The sequence below is a fragment of the Engraulis encrasicolus genome, chromosome 1 (assembly GCF_034702125.1).
Source record: "Engraulis encrasicolus isolate BLACKSEA-1 chromosome 1, IST_EnEncr_1.0, whole genome shotgun sequence".
Taxonomy (NCBI): Eukaryota; Metazoa; Chordata; class Actinopteri; order Clupeiformes; family Engraulidae; genus Engraulis; species Engraulis encrasicolus.
Genome location: NC_085857.1, coordinates 58,732,758 through 58,747,170, shown reverse-complemented (window position 1 = coordinate 58,747,170; position 14,413 = coordinate 58,732,758). Strand labels below are relative to the sequence as shown.

Below are 14,413 nucleotides of genomic sequence, written 5' to 3'. Positions count from 1 at the left end.
GTTGTTTGGGTTATAAAGCGTCTGCCAAATGCAATATAATGTATTAATGTAATACTAATTAATGTGCTGTGACAGGAAGAGAAAGTCTTTCTGGTAGAATTATTATTCAGACACAGAGACAGCATCCATGTCGGATTTTTTTTTCACTGAAGAAATACATTTTGCAATGTTACATTTCTATGACAACATACAAATTCTTTGTGTGTGTGTGTGTGTCACATGTGTATGTGTGTGGTACATTTAAGCCCTAAAAAATCACTGAGTACAGTATGTGCCATCGGTTTACATGGTGCTAAAAATTGTCTTAATGGTGCTTTGTGTAGGAATGTGGTCGGAGTAGATATTGCAACTATGCTGCTCATTGAAACTGTGCTGCATATTGCTACATTTGATCTTTTCATGAATATTTACTAAGTAATAAACTAATATGTTACTAGTATAACCAAAGTACAGTAAGTGTTGTAGCTAAAAATGTCTATATCCGGACATTGAAAATGGTGGACAATGGAGATCACCCTTTTCATGTATGAAAATTGAAATTTTCCTAGTCATAACGGATACTTGGAATTTTTATGGTGGTGGTAAGTATTCATGAAAAAGGTAACATTAACTCATTGGCTGCCAGCCATTTTCATAAAAGAGTACCTCGGAGTGCCAGAGATTTTTCAGCATTGTGGGCGTTTTTTGGAGGCTCACAGAAAATTGAGTTCTGTGTCTATGTCAACACCATACCTATCAAAACACAGATTAGACGCTCATCTGTCATCAGAAAAAAACGGTGTCTCTCTACCCCTTTCCGTTCTTTCATAATCATTTGTTGAAATTAAGTGGAATTCGCCAAAATGCTGCTTTCTAGCCAAAAAGCTGAGAAAACGCCATTTGAAGTAGAACTATAACTGCAAACGTTTTGCCCATAATTCAAGATTCAAGATTCAAGATTCAAGATTAGTTTATTACGTCTTATTATAGGTTTGAAGCCTATAAAGAGTAAAAATTGTTGTGTTTTTCTTGTGTCCTCAAAAAGATTTTAAATTTTAATGGCATCGTCCTAACAACTCCAAACCTATCAGATGCTATTACAGAGTCTTCTGTCATCTGTAGCCTGAACAAAAGATCGTTTGTATGACCTTTTCAACCTAATATACTGAAATATAACGGGACTCGAAAACAAGGGTGTTTTGGTTTAGTTGCTGGCACGCAGAATGGATCATGACAGCAGGTGCCCCTAACTCCGGGAACTCCCTCCCTCTCCCTCTCCCTCTGATTGTGCGCTCCCTCCCCTCGTTGGAGAACGAATCACAGCTGGTTTATTTCCTCCAGAAATAGTACGGTGTTGTGTCTTGTGGGGGAGGGAGGCAGCAGGTAGGCAGGCAGCTCCGCTTAGCGTAGCTTACTGCAGCTTCTTTGGCAGAGCGGACAATTTGCAGATTGATGATTACTGTCATCATGGTTCTGCTATAGTGATCTTGTCATATATTGTTCAATGAATTTTCTTTTGATAAAGTACTGATCACATATCCAACATTTCACAAGCCGATTGGAGTGGTGAAGGCTAGCTGGTCTGAGGCTAAGTGCAATGCTTTCTCATGTGAGCTGACTGCATCTGATCAGACAAAAAGGCTACTCTGTTCCAAGAATCTGCAACCCCCCTGTCTTTTTTGATGATACAGTAAGCTGATCATACTATACAGATCCATAAAAAATAACTGTAGAATGAGTAAAAATAGTCGACTTACCAAGGCTCCTTTATTTAGGCTTAGTTGTAAGTTGTTAGCGATTTCGTGCTAGCAAGCTAGCTAGCTAGCGTAGCAAAATGTATAGCCAAGCATTCCCAACATCACCACTAGTCCCGTGCATTCTCCTGCTAGATGATATTTTGTAAGCATCATCCTGATGTTGTGTAGGCTTATCACATTATCCAAAATGAAAGGTTGCCACACAGATCATCTAATTTTGGGCAAGCTAGCTACAATGCCTTCTAGCTAGATAGCAACAGGGGGCTGTATTTTGGTCATGAGAGGAAGGGTTTTTTTTGGTCAGGCTCTGACACTAAAATCAGTAGCCTACCTGTGTTAAAATCAGAGGGCAAGAAAGTAGACTACTGTCACAGGTGCTTTACTTTCAAAAATGATTTTGCTATGCTACTTTTGAGATTATAATAGTAAAAAAGGGGTGTTTTTGTCTTGACATTTCCTCCTGGTCTGAACTAAAGCCCTGCCTTGACTGTTCCTAAGGACACTTCTGCCACCTACAGGAACAGTTAGAACATGCCTAGAGGCTTGAAATTTATACAGAAGATAGGTCAGACCGTCCTCGAGGCCTGGCTGTAAAACAACGCAATTATCGGCAAACGACGTCGAAGGCAGGGGGCGTCACTATTCGAAATGACGTCATTCGACGGCTAAGGCAGCCAATGAGTTAAGTGACTGGGCAGCATGAATTCTGGAAATAAACTACTAAAAATATTACACAGTGTACCTTTAACAGTGTGTATCGCCATGTCATTGATTGATGGCAGTGTTATATCGACTAAACATGGTGGCAAGCTGCCTTCAGTCATTTGTTCCAATACAAAGGATTGGTCAACACGGTCTAGTGTTCATATCAGTGCTAAATGCAAAATCAGCCAGGTCTCTGTGTGGTGGGTGTGTTTTTGGCTAAATCCATCCATCATCTGGATTCCTCCGTGTTTTTGGCACCTGTCTGGTTGTGGATTCAGCACCAGCTACATGGTCGTTGGCTAGATTGAGGATGTGTGTCAGAGCAGACAGCAGCAGCACATCAATGTCATTATCCAGATCAATCTCCTCGTGGTAATTCTTCACTGGGAAGATGTTGGTCATGGGCACTTTCAGATGATGTCTGCAGGTGTCCATCTAAACATAACAAGGCACACACACACACACACATTATTATGAAACACACATAGGCACACACACACAAACAGACGCACACACACACAGAGGCGCAAACACACCCAAACAGACACACGCATGCACGCATACACATGCACACACTAACCTTCTTTTTGATGAGGGCGCTCCTGTACACCAGTCGGATGTCCTCCTTCACCTCTGGACACGTCGAATCAATCATCGTCACCAACACCACCTGAGGAATCTCTGTAACCAGCCACCACCACCACCACACACACACACACACACACACACACACACACACACACACACACACACACACACACACACACACACACACACACACACACACACACACACACACACACACACACACATGCCCTATCAATCATCACCACTAACACCACTTGCGGAATCCTGTAAACCCTGTAAACAAACATGCAGTATTGGTTTGTCTAAAAGCATACAATTCCTCTTTTAAAATACAGTATATGGGTCATTCTATGTTTCCAGTGCGCTTTTGGCTAACGCAAAATGTTAATTATCAGTATTTTTTTCAAATAAATGACCTAGATGTTTCCATAGTGTATATATTTAAGTTCCCAAACAAACAAATTGCCAAGCTTAATCTTAAATCATTTGATACATACTCTAATGAAAGCAAGCATTTGCTTGATTATTTTGTCAATAGTGTTATGGACAAATACTATGTCATTTCAAACATATATAAAAATACTACATAGTTTAAAAAACATACGTTTGAAAGTGATTATGTCCCTTAGCAATAATGTTGTCATTCATCTGTGCAACTGATATAGAAAATTTGATTGTCGAGCTTCATAAGTAGGATTTTATGATTCACTGTGATACAGACTGACACATTTTTCATTATAATTCCCTGTAACGTCTGATTTGAATTTAGTCACCCTCCTTACACAAGACTTCCCTCTCCAGAGATAATCCCTAGTGTCTGTTCATAGGGATCAATAGCACAAAAACACTTTCAAAACAGTCAACCGTACTGCTCAACTGTGGTACGGTCAACAGTGCAGGGGAACAAGTCGACACTTTTTTAGAAGAAAAAACAGACCAGACAAACCCATCTCCCTAGAATACAAATTATTTTGTTTGTTTGTCTGTCAATATGGAGATAAATAAGCAAAAACATACTCCTCCTCAACTGTCATAGCTGATGCGTAACACCATTGACGGTAACACGGCTTGACATTTCAGCCATTTTTATGGTGTTGTGCTAACCAAAGAAATTCGACACAGAAGAACAATCTCTCGGGGGGGGTTGCATTGGCCACGGTGTAGAACGGGGGCGTTGCCTGAGGACACAAGTGGATGGAAAATAAACTCCCTTGCGCATGGTCATTGGTCAGTGGGTGCGATGGATACAATTTCCGTACTCCCTTGCGCATGGTCAGTGGGAGCGACACCATGATGGATAATTTGTGGCCAAATTAACTGCATCTTTTCGTCAGCAGTAATTGTTGGGGGTAATTAAGGACAGCTGACAAACATGCACGGTGTCCTATGACCTGTTCCACACTCCGACCCTCGCGGAATTGGCATTGCATGCTTCCAATACTGAACGTAAAAGAAGAATAACATTTCCGTACTCCCCATCGCCATCATTTCGTACTACGCTGTTATAACGTAAGTAAGCCCTCCTATCTATCTATCTATCTATCTACACTGTAACGATTTTTCGCAATTCTGGCAGTAACTTACTTTAAACCCTGCAACAATCTACTGTATATGAGTATACAGTACACTACTGGGCAGAGCAAAGTATTGTGGGTAATAAACGGATACTTATGTACAGTACTGATGTACTGTAAATTAATTTACAGTAGTACAATCCCCGGGAAAAAATTGACCAACCACAACGTTGCTCTATTTGAATAGACCTAACTGACGCAGGTCTGACGCTAAACGTCAAGTACGTAACTCTGCTTCTCAATTTTCTGACAAAGCCGCCATCTTTGTGCTGCAGGAAAGCCGTTTGAGATATTGGTGAAATTCAAACACTTTGTGAGGTAAGTTCGTTTCAATGTTTCGTTAATAATGTCAAGACAATGCCATATATACAGTGAATAACGAAACAGTTTCTTGTTCAGGATGGTAATTTGCAATGAATTTGTCTTCAGACCATACCTCCGCTAACAGGCCACTATTATAACTACCGGTATGCTAACTTAGCCCTAGGTTGTTTTCACAACTTTGTTGGAAAGTTTGTGTTTTGTTAGAAACAAACTCTACGAAATTTACAATATATATTTGCTCCGAAAGAGCTATAAACTTGTCCAGTGGTGCCAAAACACCCATGTCAGAGTCAAGACCTAGCTAAATGTCCGCTAGCAACATAGCTATCAGTGGTTTCTGGAGGAGGGCCGAAGCTTGTTAGAGTACCTCTGGCCGAAGGGAGTGCTTCCCCGCCGGCCAGAGATTGTTTGCGCCGGCCTCTTCACCTGAAAGAGCTAGCGCTGCATGATGAGGTGGTTCGCTAGCAACAATTAGCTATAGTCTAACGGTTAAATCATGTTGCCTTTGTTGAGGGATGTTTGAAATAGCCCGATGTATTCATAACTTAATATTGGTTTCTTGTTAGAAACGAACACATTTTGAATATAATTTTGTTCTGAAGTTACAACATGCCAAGTTAGTGTTGTAAGCCTGCTGGCGCCAAAGTTAAGAGCTAGCTAAATGTCCGCTAGCAACATTAGAGCTAGCCAAACTGAATAATGAATCTCTTGTCCGCTAGCAACATTAGCTAGCTAAAGTCTTTTTTTTGTTAAAAACGAACTCCCTTTGAGTATAATTATGCTCTGAAGATATACAGTTAATGTACTTGAGTCAAAGTAAAACACAAATACCATAGAGAAGAGCTATCTAGAACTTCGTTAGCAACATCAGCTTATCTTTTCGCTGACTCAGAAGCTTGAAGTAGCCACAACTTATGCCTGATTTTTATTGTTAGAAACGAACTCATTTTGACTGTACACTTGCTCTAAAGTATGTTTTAACACATGTGCCTTTCCCTGTTCGTTGTGTAAAGGAAGTGAGTAAGTAAACTGATTCTGAACTTGTTATTGTGCACAGTGTGCTGTTTTGTCCCATTCTGTTACTGCCAACTCTGGACTGTTCTCTCTGTTCAGGGAGAAACCACTGTCAGCCATCAGATCGTGTTCTTTTCAATAAATAGGCATTACCTATTTGACAGATTTCTCCTGAAATAATGAGCCCAGAAACACCCAGATGTGTAGGGTGCTTAATTTTTGGCTTGATCAAAGATGCTTAATGTGTATGTTACTGCAATGAATATTTAGATTTCGTTGCCCATCCTTTTTGGATCTACTAGTAGGCCTAGTGATGTTAGAGGTCTTAACAAGTGGGCTATGCATCAGATTTCATTTCAAGTGATGAGTAAAATATCCAGAGATATATATAATCTGTTCTTTGTGCCCTCTAGCTTAGCACACTGAATTCTTTGAGCCATCTGGTGTCAATCCGTGTGGCAAAATGATCAATGAAAACAATTTAAGAAATGCATCTTATAGATGTTTCATATTGTAGGTCTACAGCCTATTGTGTCATGGTGGTGTTATCATTTTTCAAACTTTATTTTTGTGTAATAATTAGGCATATTGATACATAATCATGTTCATGTTTTGTGCTGTCTTGGTTTGCAGATGACAGAATATTGCTGAAGGATCCTACATGGAAGCTGGCTGATTACACGGAGTGATTCCTCTGGTGTGGTGTACCTCAGAGAAATAAACACTGTTGCAAGAGGTGAGTTCAAGTTTATAAAGTCACACAAAACCTATCCATGTATTTTTAAAAAGTCAAAGTTCTAACTTGCTCTGTATTTCATGCTGTCAATATGAGATGCATTCTAATGTTGTGTGTTATTATTGCAGCTGAGAAGATGGCCAAGATATCCTTATTGCTGGATGGTAGCTCTGGTCGTAGTGGACCATATCTGCAAATGCTTCTGAACATTGACAGAATTTCTAAAGGTTAGCAACCATTCACAAATTTACACCACATGTATGTGTGTTTCAAATGTCTTAACAGTTTGAAGCACACACTGTTAATCAGAGATGCGTCCTGTTCATGCCGTGTGTTATTTTGACAGGATAGTTAAGGAATAATGGCAGCTGCCTGGTTACAGTACATTAATCCCCTTTGTAGCACCATGTCTAAAAATGCTGAGAAAAATCAGTTTGTAAATGTAAGCATTTTTTTATAACTCTGCACCAAATGTGTGTTTCAAATGTCTACTATCTAACAGTCTGAATAACACACTCATACATGACATGACCAATATGTTATGTGCTCGGAGCGGCAGTTTACAAACGCACCCTTAGTGCCTTCTGCTGTTAGGCCAATGACACTGAGCCCACCGTTTCATTGATTGGAGTATTTGGGTTACATTTTGTCAATTTGTTGTATTTTCCAGGATCGTTGAGGACTCCTCCTCTATGTTTGACATCTTAGATTAGATTTAGATTTAGATTTAATTTCAAGTGATGAGTAAAATATCCAGAAAGAGAGATAATCTGCTCTTTTTGTCCTCCAGTTTAGCACACTGAATTCTTTGAGCCATCTGTTGTCAATCCGTCTGGGAAAATGATCAATGATATAAAACAAACAAACAAAAAAAAAACATTTTACATGTATACAGACATGTATCTTTTAGATGTTTCATACTCTAGGCCTATTCATCATCATATTGTGTCGTGGTGGTGACGGTGTTATCATTTTTTATTATTTTCTTGTAATAATTAGGCCTATAAATGCATAATCATGTTCACGTTTTGTGCTGTCATGCTTTGCAGATGACTGAGAATATTACTGAAGGATCCTACATGGAAGCTGTCTGATTACACTGAGTGATTCCTCTGGTGTGGTGTACCTCAGAGAAAATAAACACTGTTGCAAGAGGTGAGTTTAAGTTCATGAATTCACACAAAACCAATCCATGTATTTTATAAAAGTCAAAGTGCTAAACATGCTATGTATTTCATGCTGTCAATATGAGATGCAAATTAATGTTGTGTGTTAATGTTGTGTGCAGCTGAGAAGATATACTTATTGCTGGATGGTTGCTCTCTGGTCGTACTTGAGCCCCCTGGACCATGTCTGCAAATGATTGTGTTTGATATGAAGTACTATTTGTACATAGTTTGTTTGCACAGGCAAAACTCCTTCTTCTTGTGGACTTAGTTTTCGTTTTTGGAATATGACAGAACTGTAGGGTCATGCTTTTCTGGTAGTTTCATCAATAATTTTGGTTTCACTTTTATGATTGTATGTGAAGTAACTTGCTGTATATTTGTATATAGTTCGCTTGCAGAGACAAGACTCCTTGCTCTTGTGGATTTGTTCTTGACATAGGTTTCAGTTTTGGAATATGACAGAACTGTAGGGTCATGCTTTTCTGTATATTTGTATATAGTTCGTTTGCACAGACAAGACTCCTTGGTCTGGTCTTGTGGACTTGTTCTTGACGTAGGTTTCAGGTTTGGAATATGACAGAACTGTAGGGTCATGCTTTTCTGGTAGTTTCATCTATATTTTTTTTTTGTTCTGTGATTGCATGTGAAGTACAACTTCCTGTATGTTTGTATATAGTTCGCTTGCACAGATAAGACCCCTTGCTCTTCTGGAAACTTGACGTAGGTTTTAATTTTGGAATCTGAGGATTATATATGGATTATAGAATATGAAAATGGATTTTTGACATAGGACTCTATTTCCTAGTTAACAAGGGTATTGTAGATTTGTGGGGACACTAAATATGTAGACATGCTTGTGTGTTGTGCAGTCATTCAGATAGCATAAAGAAAGTGTACAAATCATCCACTAGATGGCACTGTCAAACCACAAATGGAAGAGCAGAGACGAATGATCCTAAGAATTAATTCTGATTGGGAAAATTGCACTTTTCATACATGAAAAGGGAGATCTTATCCATGGTCCACCATTTTGTATTTCCAGAAATAGACATTTTTAGCTGAAAAGCTTAATATACCGGTAATAATTTGGTCATACTAGTAAACATTACTTCATGACCGGTATTTAGTAAATATTAATGAAAACCAAGATAGAATTTGGCAGTAGACGGCACAGTTTCACTGAGCAACATAGTTGCAATACCTATTCTGGCCATCTTTTTAGAGCTTCTTATCTACTAAAGATGTACCGTAGACATGCTTGTGTGTTCTGCAGTCATTCAGATAACATAAAGAAATTGTACAAATCATCCACTAGATGGCACTCTAAGACCACAAATGGAAGAGCAATGACGAATGATGAATTAGGCCAGGGGTTCCCTTACATGGCAAGGTCGCCAGTATACTAGTGGATCTTAGCTGAGTCCCTCACCCTTAAAGGTGCACTGAGTAATATTTTAGTAGGTTCTTTTCAGAAGTTATACTGCCCATACACAAATGTTGCCTTTTTCGTGACTACTTGCCACCCCCATGACATTGTAAGAATTCATTGTGACTGGGAAAATGGCACTTTTCATACATGAAAAGGGAGATCTTATCCATGGTCCGCCATTTTTGAATTTCCAGAAATAGACATTTTAGCTGAAAAGCTTAACATAATTTGGTCATATTAGTAAATATTAGTTCATTATTTAGTAAATACTAATGAAAACCAAGATAGAATTTGGCATTAGACGGCACAGTTTCACTGAGCAGTATAGTTGCAATACCTATTCTGGCCACCATCCTACACAGTGCACCGTTAATATGGAATATTACTGCCAATAGGCCATCTTTTCCGCCCTTCACATCTCTATTGGCACATTCCTAAATCGTGGAAACATACTGTAAGACACATGGGTCTTAGAGGGTAGGCTATGCCTTTTCCCCCACACATATAGGCGTACACATTCTACATGAGGGGTGCTGGTCACAGGGCCAGTTTTTCAAAATTCCTTCCATTAAAAGGACTGAACAACATATTACACATTTATGTCTATATTCACATTCATTACACATTCATTTCTATATGCAGCCCGATGTCTCCTCTGCTGTGTCAAGGAAGGCCTGTCACCTAACTCATTACAACTGTAAAACAAAGCCTGGGGAATATTAGTACACTCATCCCAACTGTCCCTTCTCTTAATGTTTTTTTTGTATTGCTCCCAAACCCAAGTTAACTACAACAACTTGACTAGGCTTTTGATCCCTCTGTCTTTCAAGCACTTGTGGTTGTGGTTCAAGCACTTGATGTATTTACTCCAGGAGGAAAATGCGAAGGAAATTGTAATTCAAATCGTTTGTAACAAAAACGGAAATTGGTAAAAAAAAATAAAAAAAAAATGATAATAATATTTTTTTTTCCTTCTTTTTTTTTTTACTTTCTTTTTTTCGTAAACTATGGCGGCCAAATTTAAACTATGGCGGGCAGCCATAGTTTACTCACTGTAAGGGAAACACTGGTAGTGTGAATTCGTAGAGGGATGCGATTTGACATTGGTGAAACCCCAACATCATACAAATTAGATGGTCCCAAAGCTTTCACGAAAAGATCAAATTTGGCAATAGGCAGCATAGTTTCAATGAGAATCATAGTTGCAATACCTACTCTGGCCACAAACGTACATGGTGCACCTTTAAAACAACTGTGAATCCCAGTGTAATGTAATGTAATGCTGCAAGATGCTAAGTGTGTCTGTCTTTTTTTTTAGGTCACTGCTACTGCAGCAGATGTCGCAAGTCTTTCTCTGCCCAACGCCCCAAGGCTGTTTGCACTTGGTAAGGTGAACACAATGGAATGAGTAATTAAGCTTAGTCAGATACTTTTGTCAGATACTGACTTAAGTCAGCACAGACTTTAGCCAACAATGAAACCAGTTGGAATGTCACACTTTTTTCCAGGTCAAAGTTGGAGCGTTCCTATTCATTTTTTCTACAGGGAGACATTAAAAGAGATACTAGGTGAATAGGCTAAAATTTGAGTAGTTTGAGTAAAACTTCAGTAGCTAATTCAAACTTTGACAAAGATTTTTTTTGTAGCCTATTGCAAGTTGTCTGAAAATGATGATTAAATATGCATGAGATGACAACCAGGCAAGTGTTGAGGGGGTGTTAGGAGACTGATGAGAGGAGGGGTGCTTAGTGTCATTTGGGGGCATTTTGGCCTATTTTATTTTTAATAGGCCTACTAAGGGTTTTGATGAGGTCAATGGGGTGTTGGGGAAACTTACTATGAGAACCACTGCTCTATCATGATAAAAACCTATTTTATCAAGCTATCTACCCAACCCGCCATCAGACATGACAGCTAAGTCATGGAGTAAGGTTGGCAGTTCTCATGTTCACTGTCCCTTGGTCGCTAATAACTACAGTATGCTCAAAATTCACCATTTATGACTTTTTTTTTAGCTAAATCCTCTCCCCCCTAGTCCGAGACTGTTATACAAGATCATCCACTGCGCACAACACACACGTGTGCACCTGCGTTTGCGCGCTTGCACTGCGCCGCTCCGCGCCGCCCCGCGCCGCGCCCTTGTCACCTTTTTCACCCCTGACCTGTTTGCATGCCTGCAGTTTCTACATGGCGCTTCGCGTGCATAGTAGGCTGTATCAACATGGTATAATTTCGCAACATCGGCAACCTCGTATGCATTTAAGATAGTGTTAGTCATGTCAACGTTATTGTTTTGAAACTGAAAGATGTAATTGCTGTCAATACCAACAGACAGTCAATTAGTTTCTAGTCGCTGAAACACCTTAAATAACAGCGACAGATAAGAGAGAAGGTGGGAGTCTTTGACAGTGAGAGAAGGCGGGACATATCTCATGCCTGGTTTTTTTTAATTGACAAGTTTTTTTTTCTTCTTGTAGGCCCATGTAGACCATCCTAATTTGAGTTTCTAATTTCTAATATATTCGTTTCAGTAGCCTACAATCTTAAATAGCCCTAGTGTAATATTGTATGCAATAATTTGTTTCAGTAGGCCTACATTGGATAAGCATAGCCTACTACTGTAGGCCTATACAATTTAGACTGATAGGTTGGCAAATAGCCTACATTTCCATTGTGGAATATTATATTGGACCTACATAGGTTATCTACACAGTACATATGCAAATTATAATTAATTATTTTATTTTATTAATTTATAAAATATTTTTATTTTATTTATTATTTATTATTATTATTTTTGGATTTCGCGCGCTATGCGATTAATCACAGAAAGTCATTGAGTTAATGCGATTAAAGATTTTCATTTTTGCCCACCCCTAATTGAAAGAAAAATGTCTGCACACTTAAATCCCCTTTGTGTTCTTTTTAATAGGCCAAGCTTTCGGTCTACTGACCTTCCTCAGGGCTCAGTCCGGCTAAACACAGATGCCCACCCCTAATTAAAAGTAATCCGTTATGTTACTACGTTACCCATAAATAACAGTAACGCGTCTACTCGTGCGTTACCAACAATTAAAACTCGTTTGGGATGCGTCTCCGCCTTCAGCAGCCGCCTGCAGCAGCCTCCTTTAGATGCACCGGAAGTGCTGCATGTTAATCAATCATTGTAACTGTGGGATGATGACAGGACATTGTCAGCATATTGCACGTTTGATTTGACATTGGACATTGGATAACAACAGGCATTCCCTAAACAAGACCGGAACTTGAATTTAAACTCGACAGTATATGTTTTTTGAAATTGTCCCTCCCTCCCCCGGCTCCGTGTGTGTGTGTGTGTGTGTGTGTGTGTGTGTGTGTGTGTGTGTGTGTGTGTGTGTGTGTGTGTGTGTGTGTGTGTGTGTGTGTGTGTGCTTGGTGAACAATGTCTGTCTGATCCCAGAATCATTGCATTCGTGGATTGGCAGCTAGCCGCATCACCGGGGGCTGAATGGAGGGAGCGCTTATGCTGTGTTTACGCAGCATGCATCAAGCATAGAAATAGGAACAACATGAAATATCACTTCAATAAGACTAACCAAAATTGGGTGTGAAAAAGGCTGGATAGTGTAAGACTCACGAGAATTAAACTTTTTTCAGAATTCCTAATTGTATCCTATTGTGATTACAGGTTCATTCTCAGAATAAACCCAGAGGGCTCCAAATGCCAGGCCAAGTCCATCACCAGCAAGAAGACCGGTAAAAAGATGCAAAGGAAGAGCAGCAGTGTCAACCCTGTTGTTGCTTCATTCATCAGGGAACTTGTTGATTTTGACTGGCTGAATTATTAATGCTTGACCTTTTGAAGTTCCAATCACTTGTTTCTTTTAAGTAGTTCAGTCCGAGCATTGCACCAAAGGCTCGAGGCCCTGTTGTTCTTGCTGTGTTTTCCCCCCTTCTCCCCGTTTCAAAACTTATTTGGCACAGTTTTTCGATATTGTGTCATGTATAAGACTTTTAAAAGAGTGACTCTATTGCGCACCCTAGCACAGAGATGTTCGGGGCTGGAATATAGTTATAGTTATAGAATATAGTTGAAGCTACGGACTCTGGACCTTCTTTGTGGTATGTACTTATCTCATTAAGATGAATAAAAAAAGGTCAATACGAGCATATGGCCACGCCCAACAGGAAATGAGATATTGGACTGTTTTCCATTTTGCATACATTGGAATTTGAAGCACCCACCACAAACCATACAACAGTTTTGTCTTGATTAATGTTTGGGGTATCTCATTTTAATAGAATAGAATCTTTTTATTTGTCAATGTGAATGAAATAAAAAAAAGAAAAATATGTATACAACTGAAGAGTTCAGATGCAAAACCCCCTAACTCCATTTCTGAAGACCTGCACTTTTATATTTTTAGAGAACCCCATTGTTGGTTTGGTTTACATTCATGTACTTGATAATACATATGAATAGTTATATTACATAAATACAATTTTAAAAATGTGGAATTTTGATAGCTTTGTATTAAATAAAAATGAAACAAGATTATTTTCTGAAATGGCACTTATGGGGTTTTGCATCTAAACTCTTCAACTATATACAAAGGTTATGGATTGTGCATTTGTGAGAAGCAGGACCCCCTTCCTACTGGAGTATGTTGTTAAATTGTTAACCAGTTTTAATTAAACATTTTGATTGCATCTCTTGCATTTGCAGCATTTCTTTACCTTGTAGCTTTTAAAAACGTTTTAATGTGTTTTTGATCTGACTGGTAACTAGAATATTTGAATTATAGGAGAATGTGATGCCTTTGTAGAGCTCCCTGACATTCTCTTGCGGAATGTTGTAAATTAAAATACAACAAAAATACTGTAAAACAAACTACAGTAGTTGAAAAAGTTACTGGCAGCTGGATGCCATTAAAGTACTGTACTCCTTACAATAATTTGGATCAGTACTGTAAATCGATATACAGTAATTGGAATTGGTACTGTAAACTGATATACAGTAATTTGAATGTTACTGGCAGCTGGATGCCAGTAAAGTACTGTACTCCTTACAGTAGTTTGGATTGGTACTGTAAACTGACATACAGTACTTTAGATTGGTACTGTAACTGGATTAACAGTAGTGCTGATTGGTACTG

The 14,413-nt window shown here is 39.0% G+C and overlaps 1 protein-coding gene and 1 long non-coding RNA gene across 2 annotated transcripts; one reads left to right on the top strand and one right to left on the bottom strand.

The window, feature by feature from the left end:
* Positions 1–2,657: 2,657 nt before the first annotated feature.
* LOC134458739 (interferon-induced protein 44-like) lies at positions 2,658–4,248 on the bottom strand. Its single transcript, XM_063211157.1, has 3 exons — positions 4,245–4,248; positions 3,022–3,122; positions 2,658–2,876 (listed from the first exon to the last, which is right to left on the bottom strand). The coding sequence occupies exons 1-3, from the start codon at positions 4,246–4,248 to the stop codon at positions 2,658–2,660; spliced, it is 324 nt and encodes a 107-aa protein (XP_063067227.1).
* A 350-nt stretch (positions 4,249–4,598) lies between these two features.
* Positions 4,599–13,967, top strand: LOC134456178 (uncharacterized). The gene is made up of 6 exons (XR_010036247.1): positions 4,599–4,921; positions 6,575–6,677; positions 6,806–6,904; positions 7,727–7,832; positions 10,594–10,660; positions 12,946–13,967. It is a non-coding gene; the product is annotated as an uncharacterized LOC134456178 (long non-coding RNA).
* The last annotated feature ends 446 nt before the right edge of the window (positions 13,968–14,413 follow it).